The 15,205-nt window shown below is 32.7% G+C and overlaps 3 protein-coding genes across 3 annotated transcripts; 1 reads left to right on the top strand and 2 right to left on the bottom strand.

The window, feature by feature from the left end:
• Positions 1–1,782: 1,782 nt before the first annotated feature.
• WRKY29 (WRKY family transcription factor) lies at positions 1,783–3,668 on the bottom strand. Its single transcript, XM_012998755.2, has 3 exons — positions 2,944–3,668; positions 2,728–2,841; positions 1,783–2,497 (listed from the first exon to the last, which is right to left on the bottom strand). The coding sequence occupies exons 1-3, from the start codon at positions 3,354–3,356 to the stop codon at positions 1,999–2,001; spliced, it is 1,026 nt and encodes a 341-aa protein (XP_012854209.2). The 5' UTR covers positions 3,357–3,668; the 3' UTR covers positions 1,783–1,998.
• A 4,501-nt stretch (positions 3,669–8,169) lies between these two features.
• On the top strand, positions 8,170–10,926 carry SPO11-2 (sporulation 11-2). The gene is made up of 11 exons (XM_088817730.1): positions 8,170–8,301; positions 8,376–8,459; positions 8,587–8,716; positions 8,824–8,961; positions 9,053–9,141; positions 9,325–9,453; positions 9,577–9,671; positions 9,759–9,821; positions 9,985–10,061; positions 10,367–10,497; positions 10,640–10,926. The coding sequence occupies exons 1-11, from the start codon at positions 8,224–8,226 to the stop codon at positions 10,772–10,774; spliced, it is 1,149 nt and encodes a 382-aa protein (XP_088673856.1). The 5' UTR covers positions 8,170–8,223; the 3' UTR covers positions 10,775–10,926.
• Positions 10,927–11,124: 198 nt separating this feature from the next.
• On the bottom strand, positions 11,125–14,632 carry LOC105973785 (D111/G-patch domain-containing protein). Its single transcript, XM_012998834.2, has 11 exons — positions 14,361–14,632; positions 13,814–13,898; positions 13,488–13,564; positions 13,333–13,360; positions 13,155–13,248; positions 12,993–13,059; positions 12,434–12,524; positions 12,061–12,251; positions 11,671–11,895; positions 11,476–11,589; positions 11,125–11,387 (listed from the first exon to the last, which is right to left on the bottom strand). The coding sequence occupies exons 1-11, from the start codon at positions 14,436–14,438 to the stop codon at positions 11,334–11,336; spliced, it is 1,104 nt and encodes a 367-aa protein (XP_012854288.2). The 5' UTR covers positions 14,439–14,632; the 3' UTR covers positions 11,125–11,333.
• Between the last annotated feature and the right edge of the window lie 573 nt (positions 14,633–15,205).

Genomic DNA, 15,205 nt, shown 5'->3' on the forward strand with positions numbered 1-15,205 from the left:
CATTCAATTCACATTGTTTGCTTCATGCGACACTTTAGTTGATTGTGACGATAGTTGTACCACTGTTGCCATTTTCTTTGGAGACCGTTTTACTTTTCCTATCTATATATATATATTCCAAACTCCTTAACTCCTGAGAGAGATAAGAGAGAGAAGATAGACGCATGCAAATTTTAATTATTTTTGTTCTTCCAGTTCTCCATTCTTTTGTGAGTGGGTTCTGAATGTGGGGAAACACGAGTGAGTTCGTTCATATTTGGTGAGTTTGTGATTCGGGATCAGAGTTTGTGAGTTTCATTCGGATCTGACGTGTTCGAGAGCTTGTGTGTGTGTGTGCTACTTCGATTGGTGCCACGCACCGCCAGTGAATTCTAGACGAGCTAGGTTGTGATCATGACTAATAAGGAAACAGTGTCGTTTCGGTCTTATCACAGCTTCATCCGTTGAAGTGTGTGTCACCCAACACATTACATGACTATAACGAAACATAATCATTCAGAAAAGAGATTGCTCTTTACTGAAAGAAAAAAAACTAATTATTAAAATTGGAAATTAAATATGTGAAAGTCGTTGTTTATGTACCTAAAATATGAGTTGTAAAATGATTGATATACCAAACAAGCTCTTAGAGATATGATGAAGAAAAGTCAATAGAATTTTTATATGGTTTGACTAGAAAATCCAAAATCCATTAATTTCTAACAAGAATACAAAAATTCTTCACTCTATATCTCCTGAAACGCCTGTTGATTAATACAAGTTCTTCGCTCTCTATCTCCTGAAAATCCATTATTTCTAAAACAAATAAATAAATATTTAAATAAATAATATAATAATAAAATAAAACTTGGTAGCGCGCGTAATTCAAACCTTAGCTGGAGTTCCACTAAAACACGCAAAACACGCGTTATTGTGTGTGCCGTGTGTGTATATTTTTATACTACATACATTATTATTATCATTATGTAGACAAATTAATTTATAAAAAAAAAACCCAGTCAAATGTATAATATTGGATTGAGGGCAGTTACAAATGGGAATAAGCTCCATACTATGAGGCAGTTTGCCATTACAATATTATTAAATATTAATAATGCAACCCCACGTACGAGGCTTTCTTTGCTATGCTCTAATCACGGCTAATTTTGTCCGGAGACTCATGTTCTTATAATTCAATTACATATTTAAATACCAAGTCAAAATAAATTAATATTACATCGAATTATAATTCAAGTTAATTTATCTCACTTATATTCAATTTTTTTTTCAAATTAATTATGGTATTGTAGATTTTTTTCTAGAGTTACATTTTATTGCTTACTTGAGAATTTCAGCCATAAACTGTTCTTACTATTTTCTCAATTTTGCATTTTATTGGAGCGTTATTAATATGAAGGGTATTATAGTAACATTCTATGTTTTTCTTTCCTCTAAAATTTATTTATTAATTTTCTTAATATACGTGCATCAACTCCAAACGACACCTTACTGATATGAAACAGATGGTGTACCATTAAGAATTAACATTTTGATGCTCAATCAATGAAATGTTAGAAACTAAAGTATATACGTCAAGATTTCAAAATTTCTCGGTTCGTCCACGAGGGTATTAAATTCGAACTCGGTCGCGACAAATATATATTGTTTTCCGAGATACTTATAATTTGCTACTCCATATTAAAAAGCTTCTAAAACCGAGATTATTTAATAGTTTTTCTTAATTGATTTCCATATGATATAAACATCACTTTAAAAGAAACAAAAGAAAACTGAAATCAGTGATTTTGCATTAACAAAGATTGTAATGTATTCATTATTCGTTCCGGATCGTTCGTCTAATTTCCACTATACACCGAATTCCCTCTATAAATTAAAACTCGAATCGAAACACTACGTACATATATATATATATGTATATGCAACTGATGTTGCACATAATATTCTTCACTAGAAGCAAATATATTTAATTAACTGTGAAAAAGGCCTTAATAACTAACCCTAAAACCAGCTGCTACAAGATCTCACCGGAAACTGCTGCGCAGTAGCATGGCAACCAGGCAACTCCGCCGCCATAAACTGATCGAAATCTTCCAACCCGGAAAAAAACTCCTCGTTGAACACAAAATCCGACGCCATAAAATCCCCACCATCTTCTTCAACCACACCTTCCTTTTCCTGTCTATTGATCATCTCTTCTTTAATTCTCGCCTCGTGATGATGATCATCAGCTAGGGTTTTCATAGGAGGGCTCATCGCCACGTCAGCAGCCTTAAGGTCTTGTTTGGCAGGTCTAGAAATATTATTATTCGGGGTAGTTTTCGAAGATGGGGATGGGAATTTCTGCCTAACGGTGCCAGCTAAGGAGTTCCTCCTTGTTGGCTGGCTATGGCTGTGCTCTGCTGTGTAGGTTATAATGAACTTTCCGGGATCCGTACAGCTTTCCTCAACTTGCTTCCTTGCCAAACAGCCCTTTGAGCTGCTGCACCTATAATAACTCCTGCAGCAGTATACGTACAGTTAAATCTCTGTAAATTAATACAGTCGTCGGGACTAGCAGAATTCTATTAATTTAGCAGAATATTAAATATTACCGAACTAATAATTTAGTAGGTTTTTACCGAGTCGGGACCAGAAGAAACTATTATTAATTTATCGAAATTTTACTGTACGTAAAAATATGTGTGTTTTTTGGTGTGTGTGTTAGTGGGTGAGAGAGAAAGTAAGAACCTTGGAAATGGTGAACCCTTGATAGGTTTTTGGCCATATTTACGCCAAGCCCACATATCAGAAGCAAGACCCTCAGCTGAAACTTGAACCACCACTCTTTTATGCTGATTCTTCCTTTTTAATTACAAAAACAAATAAAAAATAAATAATAAGTAATAATATAAATTAAATATTATTAATTTTTTTATTTTTTTTATTTGTTAATTAATAACCAACCTTTTCTTGTATTTGGGTGTGTATGCTGCTGCAGCAGGCGAAACCCTAGCAAGCTTTTGTTTACTATCGTCTTCGAGAATGTTCTGAAGCTTTTGGTCTTGTTGAAAATCAAGAACCGTACCCGTATGAACCGGAGGGGAAGTACTGGTGGTGGTGGTGGTAGTTACAGCCGCCGGGTGGTAAAACGGTTTGTAGAGCTCCTGTAATTCTTCGCTCGAACCGGCGAACATCTCGGGGAAACCGGCCGCGGAGGAGGAAAGAAACTCCCGAGGATCGAATTGGTCGTGATTGTCGAAGAACGAATGGTGGCCGTCCATTTCTGTATCGGCGATCTTAGCGTAGTCGCCGCTGGATCCTCTGACTATTGCTTGCAAACTCCAGTCCTCCATGTCAGCTACCAATTGATCAGCCATATATTTATGAAAGAGAAGAGAGAGAAAGAGGAGAGAGAGAGAGAGGGGATGATAGATAATTAGCTTATAAGTTTGACTTTGGAACTCTTTTTTTTAATGGGATATTTTAAAAGGAGGGTGTTTAATTATATATATATATAAATTAACTAGTGAAGTGAAGAGGCAAGTATAGGATTGGGATTTAAAAAAATTGGAATTGGTTGACTTTTGATAAATGTCAAAGGGGGGAGAGAGGTACGTAGCACAAATGGGGAAACACGCTTTCACCGATAAACCGCCGTTTGAGTTCTCATTGTTGACTGGGATTCGAAGAACTAAGAACAAAACTTGGACTGATATATAAAAGCCAACAAATTATTCTTAAGAGAGAGAGAGATGATAGAGAGAGAATGTCTTATTCCATGGGTATTAATATACGCAATATATAATAAAGTTTTGCTGGCGTCATGCATACGTTATTATTGCATGCATACTTTTTACTCTTTTTACAATCTAAGAAAATATATAAAATAAGAATTACTCGCATCGTTCTAATTATGTATAGTTTTCCACTTTGGCGGAAGTTTTAAAAATTTCAATAAATATATTGATAGACCAAAATACTCTTCTTTATTAATTGATGCTGAAATAATGTTGGAGAGTAAAAAAGGGTATTATTGAAAAATATGTAACTAATGCAGCATTGTAATTGTAAAGTGATAGATAATATGGTACAAAATAAATTCTTAAAAGAGACGGATATTGTGGAACAAAAGGATTAGTTAATATGTGTTTTATAATTTTTTTTTTTCTGTAATGAAGGCACCCGCAAGTAACCATATATGTGCATTAGGTAAACCTACATTATCGTATAATAGCTTGCAAAAAACCATACGAGAGACGTAAACCACATTAGGCTAACCATGTGTGAGAAACTCCACCTAACAACCTTGGGCAAGATGATTCAAACTTTGGTCAATCGACACAATTAGCTCACTTGCTCCGACCACTAGGCGGTCCCCGACGTGTTTTACAATTTAACTAAATCAAGAGATGCAATGAAGGGCAACCATTTTTTTAAATTTTATTATTTTTCTTTGTCCAGTCCAATTTAAAAATGCACATAGATAAAATTATTATATTGTAGTATTGTACATAATTCTAAATAAATAAATTACGTAGTTTATTAGAGTCATTAGTGTCCTTGGCTCGATTAGAAAAATGTGGACAATCAATTCAAACAATTAAAATACCTTAATTTGCCCTACTCGGGAGGAAACATATTTTTTGTCTTTGATATTTAATTATGTAGAATTTGATATTTTGGGCATTAAAAATGAATTTAATGATCTGTACGACGATTAACTAGTTAATTAATTAATTAATTAATCAATAGAGTCTAGACCACGCAAATAGTTTCTTTGACCACTTCTTTACTTAGTTAATTTCAATGTATCTACATAATTGGTATATTTTTCTTCAAAAAAGTTGCCTAACCATAAAAGGCTAAACCTATTTTAACTCAAACTATTATAAATAATTTTCAAATTTCCCAAGTTAGAAAAGGGATAATATTTACCTTGCTTGAAAAATTCGTAGTAAAATCGTAGCAGAAGGCTTTGTACTACGAATTCTTAGCGTTTTCGTTGATTTATATAACAAATTCTATAGATCATAATATCAAGTATAACTTTTTTGTTTAAATATGCATCAAAACGAACGAATAAAGTACGTATTACTACAAAAGTCGATTTGTTCCCACTTCCTTCTTATTCATTAAAACCCCAACCCGAAACTTTCCGGTTTTTAAAAACCCTAATTTTTATCAGCACTCGAAGAATAAAAAACAAGACTCTCCGTGCATGTTGTCGCTCTGGAGTTCAAATTATTTGTCATTTTAGGTTTACAGTGATGTTTAATTGAATTTTTTTCAGTTCTGCCCTTATCGCTCTTAATTAACTGAGATTTTGTAGTAAGTTTTTTCGTATATTTACAATAAATTGTCTTAAAATTTATGCAACAACGAGACCAGCAACCGTATGTGTTATTAGTTAAATTTTATAAATTTATAGTTATTTTGTGCTACTTTATGTTAATGAATTATAAAAAAAAATCTCGGGGACACTGCCCCCGAACTCCTGTAAATGTTAAGCCCACCCTATCTGAAATTCCTGGCTCCGCCACTGAACGAGACACACGATAAATATTTCGACACGGAGAAAATAAACAATCGTTTTCATACGGTTGCAAGTTGTGCATGCAACCCAAAAGTTAGATAGATACATATATAGTAGTTAGGGGGGGGGGGGGTAGCTATAGATGTATATAGTAGTGGTTTAATTTCCACGCATGAAAGCTTTCAAATAACGGTGCTGGACTTATGTAATAGATCCTTGAAAATATTATCCCTCCACAAGTTGCATTATTATTTATTTAACGTGTACTTTAGGGGATATATTTATGTATGTATATATATACATATAGGAGAATGGACTTTATTCGGGACCATTACTCCACCGTCGTAATTTACATGCCTAATAATTTATGTATTTATAATAATGTATTATAATTTATTAGCTTATATTTATTACATCCCCATGAACCTAAAACATACCAATATATGTATAGGATAAATTATATAGGTGTTGGAAATTTCTTAAGAAAAGAATTATATACGTAATTTACACCTGTTTTTTTTTTTTTTTTTGTTGAGATTTGGGATTAATTGCTGAAAAATAGGAGATTAATGTTGAAATATATATATATATATATATATATATATATATATATATATATATATATATATATATATATATATATATATATATATATATATATATATATATATATATATATATATATATATATATATATGAAGATATAACTATTTTATATGCTTAGAGTTTTAACTTTTATGCATAGCTATTGAAAATGGATGATTTATCCCTAAAATAGTACAAATTGGGATTTATTTATTGTTAAATTAGGGGTATTGTTAAGAAATCGCATTTAATACCACATTTGGCAGATCTATTTCTAATACAAGGAATCGAACATCTTACGAACTGACTAATGAAGTAGACAGTAAAAAATTACGGTTCAATCCAAATTAATTTGATCCATGCAATCGAAACAAAATAGTAAATAGCGCGAAACATGAATGCTCGCCTAATATGGAGAATCAAAATGGACCCGTAAGGATAATATATTTGAAATGGAGGACGAATGACTAATTAAGCTCTCACGCTATGGTTTGGTTTTCAATTAAAATCTGCTGAATTGATCATTTAATTAGTTACTAGGATTGAGAATATTCTACCATATAGTACATGCTCAATTAATCTTATCTAACGTCTATGTAGTACGTATAGCATGTATATGTATAATTAATAGGGAAAATTACAACCAACTACATGAGGTAAATGATAATTGTAAAAGTATCTTTTTTGTTTTGAGATATTACATTCAGTACCCTGCAATTTGTAAATTTCCTACACATACCACCTACAATTGGGTGTTAATTTAAGAAATACTCAATTTGCAGGGGTGGACGTAATTATGAAAAACTGGGGTTTTCGTAAATAAACCCTACGTCAGAAAGAGGTGTAATTTACCCTAATTAATATGAGAAATACAAAGATAGGTGTAGAATGCTTACTAACTTAAGGTTGGGGAATTATACAAAACCTTTATATATAAAAGAAAAATAATTAGAAAATCTTTATATCAAATTAGAAAATATTGATATATATGTTGGATTCTTGATTTTCTTTATAATTAGAAAATCTTTATATATAAAAGAAAAATAATTTTAAAAATATAATTACAAAAATCCAATTAGAGTTGGCCTAGGGTTGCCCTAGAGTTAACTCCTTTTATATATAAGGTGTTATATATTATGTATTTTATATTGTACGCGAATAACTAAAATCAGAGTTTTTGATTATATTCTTCTTTAATCCAATTTCTTTTTTTTTTTTTTTTTTTTTTTTAATTTTGATTTAATTCCAATTTGGAAAAACCTATTTTTTGAAATATTTTTGAAATGGGATTCGATTATTGTTATTTTTTTTCGAAAATGCTAATTTCGATTCGATACGATCTTTGTAGGCACATATTTACGGGGTACACATTGTGCATAGAGTAGGGAGAGAGCACGCAAAGAAATGGTGTAGAAGTAATGAAAGCAATGGGCAATTTGGCGTGGGGAATCTTTTTTTATATTTTCACAAAGTTTCCAAATCACGTCGGTATTCTATTCAATATTTTACGCTGGAAGCAGCTATAACCCTATTTCAATATTTATTTAATTTAACTTAATTTAGTTATTTTGCACGCAATAATTGACCTTTTATTTTATTCTTTGTGTAGGAAAATATCATGAGTTCATAGAATAGGATCAACCCCAACACCCAATTGTTCACTGAATTTCTTTGCTAGATATTTATAACTTACAATTTCAATTTATTATAATTAATGTTAAATATTAACAAAAAATATTTTTTCTTCATAATTTATTTTTAATAACAAAAATAAATCCAACACTAATTTTCTTCATTTAAATTAAATTTATTTTAAATTTCACTTAAATTTTATTTTTTGATTAATTTAAATTTAATTTTAGAATCAAATAGTAATTATAAACTATTTGAATTTTGAACAATATCTTAAAAAATTCAATATTTCAGTAAGCAAAGCCCAGAATATTTCGGATCAATTTAGATTCCCTTGGAATTTTAGTTATATTTTTCAAAAAAGGCCCACAATAAGCCCGGCCCAGCCCGGCCCAGCCCGGCCCAACAAATATATACAATCTCATTTCAAAATTTCCCAGTATCCCTCTAAAAAAAATTAAACCAAAATTCTTCTTCTTCGTCGCCTCGAGAAAATGGGAGAGCTATCGAAGAACTCCATTTTCTTCTCCGATCAACACCTTTGCCACGCCGATATCCTTCCTCCGTCAGAGGTTCCGGCATCGGATTTTTATTGAATTACGTTTATTTTATTCCAATTTTGATTTTTTTTTTTGTTTAATTTCAGGTTCGAGCTCGGATCGAAGTTGCAATCCTTAATTTCCTGAAAAATCTAAATTCGTCGAATCCGGAAGTAACAGATCTACCTCTGGTATGATAATTTTTTTCTCATAATTTTGGGTGGTTTCGAATTTTCGAGTTTTCTGGAAATTCCAATGGTGGAAACGACGACGTTATGTAGTGTAACTTACAATTTGAGTCGTAAATCTGCAAAATAGATTAGCAGGAAAATGGGGAATAGCAGAGTGCGTCGGGGATTACTTACTGACGACTCGAAGATTTTTCTTTCGCATTCGTTTTCCACGAAATCTTTGATGAATGAGAACACTGCTAATTCATTTATTCGAGGTATTGAATTGCTTCGATTTCGTATTGGATATTTTGCAATTTATCGTATAAATCGACGTGTTCGATTTTTTTTATTGTAATTTAAATTTGATTTCCGGTGTGCATAGTGTGGAAGGTGATGGAGATGTGTTATCAGATACTGGTTCAAGAAAAGAAAGTTACTCAGAGGGAGTTATTTTACAAATTGCTATGCGATTCGCCTCATTATTTTACGTCTCAATTACAGGTCAACCGAACAATTCAAGGTTTATTTCTGAATTTATCATTTCCTAATAGCAGCATTGCAATTAAAGCTTTTGAATGAAATGTTTTGTATTCGTATTTTACGCGAGGTAGATTTGGTGGCATTGGTTAGGTGCAGCCGATATAGCCTTGGCATCATGGCTTCGAGCAGAGGAGCAGTAGCTGGTCGTCTTTTGCTTCAGGCACGTATTGAACTTTCATTCTATGCTAATAATGTATGGTTTTTTCTTTTCTTTTTTTTTCGAACGTCTAATCGACAATATACGAAGGTTAGCATAAAGTAGAATAATACAGCTAGTAATGGAAGTTTGAATAGACGATGGATTGTCCTCCTGATTATATGTTTCTATATTTATATCGAGAAGGAGCCGAACCAAGAGATTGTGGACTGTTCTACTTGCGGGTCTTCTGGTTACGTAATCTCCGGAGACTTAAATTTGCTGGAAAATTTGGTGATGAAGAGTGATGCTAGATATATCATTGTGGTCGAGAAGGTACTACTAAATGTTTGCTTGCTTCACATTCACTTTCTTGAAAAATACACGGCACAAAAAACATATGCTTTTTATCGCTTCTCGTGGAACGAGTTTATTGAAATGTTTAGTAGCATCCTACAGCACGCCATATTTCAGAGACTAGCTGAGGATCGTGTATTCAATCAAATCCCGTGTATTCTCATCACAGCCAAAGGCTATCCAGATATTGGTACCAGGTAATTTAATCTGAATATAATGATGATGGTCCTAGCTATTTGGGAGGTTATATCAATGTTATCGAAGTTTCGAAAATGGCCCAGCAGGCTTCTTCTTCATCGAATGAGTCGAGAATTTCCTGAGTTACCGATTCTAGGGCTCGTTGACTGGTATGAGTAACCATTGATCTACATAACTGTTACTTATATATATATATATATATATATATATATATATATATATATATATATATATATATATATATATATATATATATATATATATATATATATATATATATATGATTTGCCAATTTTTATTTCAATTACAAAGGAATCCTGCTGGATTGGCGATATTGTGCACATTCAAGTTTGGAAGTATTGCAATGGGGCTGGAGGCATATCGATATGGTGCTCTTTTTCTGACCCTCTTTTTGTGAGAGTTTATTGCAATTAGTACCCCTGTGTTGTATCTAATTTCTAAAAAAACTACCCCATGTTATTTTATTGGAATAAAACCCCATGTTGATTTAGTTTTTTTTAGCAATTATTACCCCTGCTTAGGGGGTTGTGAGCCAAAAAAATTAAATTATAGGGGGTCTTGCCAATAAAAGAACATAGGGTAGTTTGTTACCAATCTGATTACAAAAAAAAAACCTTTTTATAATTGTTTGCAGTCTCAAAAACTGAAAGTGACTTGTTTTATTTCGTGGTAGCTTGCAATGTGAAGTGGCTTGGATTACGCAAGGATGACATCGAACAACTAGTACCCGAAGAATCTTTGATCCCTTTGAAGCCGCGGGATCATCAAATTGCCAAAAGCTTGTCCTCCTCAGAGATCTTGCAGGTAATTCTGCTCATAGCAATTCTGCCCAATGCTATTATCAAATAGTCACACACACACACACACACACACACACACACACACACACACACACACACACATAGTTATATATATGCATTTAGATGTATATTTGTGTGTGTTACAGGATAAGTATAAGGAAGAGCTGTCGTTCATGGTACAAAGTGGTCAGAGAGCAGAAATTGAAGCTCTGTACTTTCATGGATTTGATTTCTTGGCCAAGTACATAGGAAAGAAAATTGTACAAGCTGATTATATATAATTACGACGCTCGCTAGCTTCTCCTCAAAAGTGGTTTATTCTAATCACACCCGGCAAACTTCACAGGTATATCGCATTTATCCAATACAAGTGAGTCACTGTAGATTTTGTGTAATTGTGCGTAAATCTACAATAATATGTTATCCACGGCACCTTTGAAAACGATACTTCTAAAATTGTGCAAAATCAAATTGTCACTCATTTTAAAAGACCCTTACAAAGTCAACATTTCGAATACATACAAAATTCGGTTCGAGGATCGTCATTTGGAATACATATTCCAAGCCAACTGTTAGACCGAATTCACAAGCAAGTTTCGAGAATAGATATTGTAAAAAATTCACCTACTAATTGAGTCGTTCAAAAGCTTGAATATATATATGTTTAAAATTGTTCTAAAACAATAGACCTAGTACTACAAAAAATTATTACAGACAATAATAACAAATATTTGCTCTCTGATAATTGAAACAATTGTTCCTATAAATTTCCTCTTGATGACAAATGTAAACATCGTCATTATGTAGGTAAAGTACCAAAGCAATTTTCCATCAGCTTGTTTACAAGAGAGCGACTTTCTTCCCCTTCACTGAAAACCTGGCACTGCTCTCAAGCTGCAGCAAAAAACAAAACAGAGTTCTCGATTACTTGAAAAGCTCGAAAAACTTAAACCCACAACTATGGAAACATGACGTGTTATACCATTTTCTTTAAACAATCAACTGCCTCTTTTGAAGAAAAGTTGGAAAAAATAGAAGGCGATTGTTCATCAACAAGTTCTTTGAGCCGCTTCAGCTTTAATACCTCACCAGGAGCCTGTAACGAAAGAAACTCATAAAAAAAAGTTGGTAATAAACAAGAAGCAAAAATTTAGTTTCGAAATCTCAAGACCAAGACCTGCTGAAGAATCTTCTGACACAACTTCGTATTAATTTTTGGATTCTGTTTATTCATCTCCAAAATTTCTTCATATTTCCTTTTCGCTGAAGAACGTGGATTCGAAGAATCCTCGTCATCATCACTATCACCGAAAGTTGTCTTTTTTCCTTCGAAAAAGCAGCCCGCAACTTTTTTAGGAAGGTCCTTTATACCGAGGCCTTGTTTTCCAGATGTCGCCTTGTCCTGAAAACGGAGAATATCTTGTCAAAAACATTCCATTAAAATTATGCAATTGGCTCTGCTACGTTGCAAAAAGAGTACACCGACGAGTTTACTTCATATTGGAATGTGTGTGATCGAGTTAAGGTAGAAAAAGTATTCAAAAACAAAGAACAAGAAACAATATGCCTGAACGAGGTTGTAAAGATTTTCTTGATCGTCCTCATTGAACATAGTTCTGACATTTGGATTTTCATCATTTTTTGACATGAGCAACTTCCTTCTTTTAGACTCGGCACCAAGCAAACCTCCAGAAGTAAACCCTAATTTGTGTCCCCACCAATCTGCTGGAAGATCTTGAACTTCTCCGATCACATGGTCTATTACATAATAAGTTATTAATCAAGGGCAAATCCACAGCTAATGAAGACAAGCAAAGAAATTGTAATCGAGAAGTACATAGTCAAACTCTAAACAGAAAACGGGAACCAATTATATTGTAAATCTAACTCCACGGGTAATGGATTTTAACATTCATTTAACTGTATGGATCGAAAGTTACCTTCTATATCAAGAAGATTATTTTCAATTGACTTTTCTTCTTCTGAGGCTTCCGAAGCATAATTAGTCTCGGGAGATTTAGCCTTGTTTACCTGGATAAAATCATCCAATTAAGGCCTCGTTTGGTTGCCAATATAAGATTAAATAATCTGATGAAACCCAACTATATTATTGGAGCTTCGATGATCCAATAAAAAACATGCCTAGTAGGCAAGATAAGCCACATGATAACATAATATTTGCTGGTCGACCCGACAAGTTATTGGGGATACCAAACATCCTATTATTTAGTTAATCATGGCTAATTTCCACAATCAAACGAGGCCTAAGTGCTTAAACATAACTAGACGAGAAATGACCAAAGCTAATCTAAATCAACCAAGCCACATGTCCCATTCATATCTTAGGGCAGCTATACACACGTTGCCTTCACCGATATTACAACATAAAAACTAATTCCAGAAACTTTTTAGAGAAGCATAAAAATATGTTTCGTTGAACATAATTCCCAGGATAACGGTAATAAAATAGACATAATTAGTATATCAAGTGGTGCTTACAAGAATTCCTTCAAGATCCTGAGCAGAATACGCATGAACCAGCTTCCCCTTCTCTCTTTTCTGATACCTGGACATATCAAATTGCAATTCATACACTCTTAAAACACATGTTGTGTATGTGGTAAGAGAAAGACGAGATTGATGCTAAAAGTATGTACCGACCTTCCTTGTGGTCGAGTAACCTTGGCAACTGTTTCTTCTTTGTCCTTGGAAGGGCTGCATTTTTCGGCTACTATTTTTTCATCTTTTTCGTCAACTGTTACATGCAGTAAAATTGAACGTTAAGAAGTCAATTTGATGAACCTAAAACCAATTCAAATTCTGTATTGCGTGAGTATACCTTCATCCTTGTTGATTGTAACCGCTTGCTGCCAAATCAGACAGCAAATTCAATAAAAGAAAAAAAAAAAAAAAAAAAAAAAAAAAGAAAACGAGAATTGGAAAACAAGTGCAGAGGATATATATAACTTGAAACTGGAAAGAGATGGAATTTACCACTTTCAGTTTCTTGAGGATACTATCGAATTGAGTCGTATCGAAAGCCCATGGATTTGGTTTCTCTGTGCCTATACCTATACGCACCAGAAAAAAATAAAATAATGGTTACTTAAAAATACAGTTGAATCTCGATAAATTAATAATCTCGCATAAATAATAATTTCTCCCGGTCCTGACTCGTAGTAAACGTATTAAATTGTTAGTTCGATAATTTAATATTTCGCTAAATTAATAGAATTTTGCTAGTCCCGACTATATTAATTTATAGACGTTTAATTGTATCTCTTCAGCGAAATAAACGAGATGGCAAATAAGAAGGCAACCTAAAGTATCCTGTTTGTTTTTCACCCGAACATATCCTTTGATTCCTTGCTTTTCTTTACCAAGACCTTCTCCTTCTTCCCATCCCTGAACAAACATTACATTGACCAACAAACAGTATCAATGACACTTTAACCAAACAGATAAATATTTCAAATTTTACATAAAAATGATTTATTTTAGATCAGAAAACCGCCGCCGCCAAAGACGATACTGAATAAACAAAATGCGACATACGTCCGCCTTTTTGACAAAGACGGAAACAAATGTAAACATCTTGAAACGCATCTTGAAACGCAAGACGAATGGATCGTAAGCGGCGTATTTCAATTACTGTATGATCAAGCAGCATTATTACGCATTTTTAATCCATATCGATTTGGTGTTAATAATATTCGATAGTAAAACCTAATTTACTATTCCCAATCTAGTGGACACAATTTGAGCAGAAAATTAATTTGAAAATAAATCGCATCAATTTTTAAATGAATAATTACGCATATTAGAGTATATATCAATGAACAATCGGTTAACGGAAAAAAGTAATACCATTCGTTTCATGAGGCGGAAGGCGGCGGAACTTCGATCAACTCCGACGTAACGCAGAGGAGCTCCAGGTTCCGACATAACTTAACAATTCAACACTCTCTCTCTCTCTCTCTCTCTCTCTCTCTCTCTTTCTCTCTCTCTCTCTCTCAAATACTTGAACTGCCGTAGAAAAGAGATTTTAGAGAGGGGAAGAGAAGGTGGGCGGTGGCTGAAAACCTAGAAATGAGAACGAAGTGCTATATGTAATTGTAACCGCTTCCCTTCCGTTAAATGATTTACTTTTCATTTTTAAAGACATTAAATAAATAAATTGTGTAAAATGGTGATGAATACCAAAGCTAGCATAGACTAGAACAATTATTTTGGTGAGAAATTAATAATTTTGGTAAAATAATATTTTTTTTCAATTTCGATTAAGTAAAAACGTACTAAATTATTTATTTGAAAATTTAGTATTTCGTTATACTAATAAAGTTTTATTGGTCACAACTGTATTAATTCATAGACAAATTTAATTGTACTTATATTTTAATTTTATTTTATTTGACAATTAATTAAATATATATATCTAAAAAATAGGTATACTCATCATTCAACTCGTTTCACAAGCGATTGAAAATAACTAATAAAAAACCTCATCAAATGTTCGAGTATTTATGACATATTTTAATTGTTAGGTAAAACTTTAAAGCTATCAGCCTAGTACTCAAATTTATATTTTAATTAACATTTTATAATATCATTAATTTTAGGGAAATATATTAAGAATAAATTGTGTTTATAATTTTTTTTAAATAGTTCAATTTTAATTTGAAATTAACAAAAAGAAAAAAAAAAGCCAACTA

The sequence above is a fragment of the Erythranthe guttata genome, chromosome 1 (genome assembly GCF_056151865.1).
Source record: "Erythranthe guttata isolate IM_541 chromosome 1, IM_541, whole genome shotgun sequence".
NCBI classification, from domain to species: domain Eukaryota; kingdom Viridiplantae; phylum Streptophyta; class Magnoliopsida; order Lamiales; family Phrymaceae; genus Erythranthe; species Erythranthe guttata.

Excerpts from the sequence above, each read along its gene's own strand:
- LOC105973785 (XM_012998834.2), bottom strand. The coding sequence starts at position 14,438 with ATGTCGGAACCTGGAGCTCCTCTGCGTTACGTCGGAGTTGATCGAAGT. Across the intron at positions 13,249-13,332 it reads TACAATCAACAAGGATGAAG|TTGACGAAAAAGATGAAAAA; the intron begins GTATACTCACGC and ends TGCATGTAACAG. Across the intron at positions 11,590-11,670 it reads GTCAGAAGATTCTTCAGCAG|GCTCCTGGTGAGGTATTAAA; the intron begins GTCTTGGTCTTG and ends CTTTCGTTACAG.
- SPO11-2 (XM_088817730.1), top strand. The coding sequence starts at position 8,224 with ATGGGAGAGCTATCGAAGAACTCCATTTTCTTCTCCGATCAACACCTT. Across the intron at positions 8,302-8,375 it reads ATATCCTTCCTCCGTCAGAG|GTTCGAGCTCGGATCGAAGT; the intron begins GTTCCGGCATCG and ends GTTTAATTTCAG. Across the intron at positions 10,498-10,639 it reads CCTCCTCAGAGATCTTGCAG|GATAAGTATAAGGAAGAGCT; the intron begins GTAATTCTGCTC and ends TGTGTGTTACAG.
- WRKY29 (XM_012998755.2), bottom strand. The coding sequence starts at position 3,356 with ATGGCTGATCAATTGGTAGCTGACATGGAGGACTGGAGTTTGCAAGCA. Across the intron at positions 2,842-2,943 it reads ACACCCAAATACAAGAAAAG|GAAGAATCAGCATAAAAGAG; the intron begins GTTGGTTATTAA and ends GTAATTAAAAAG. Across the intron at positions 2,498-2,727 it reads AAGGGTTCACCATTTCCAAG|GAGTTATTATAGGTGCAGCA; the intron begins GTTCTTACTTTC and ends ATACTGCTGCAG.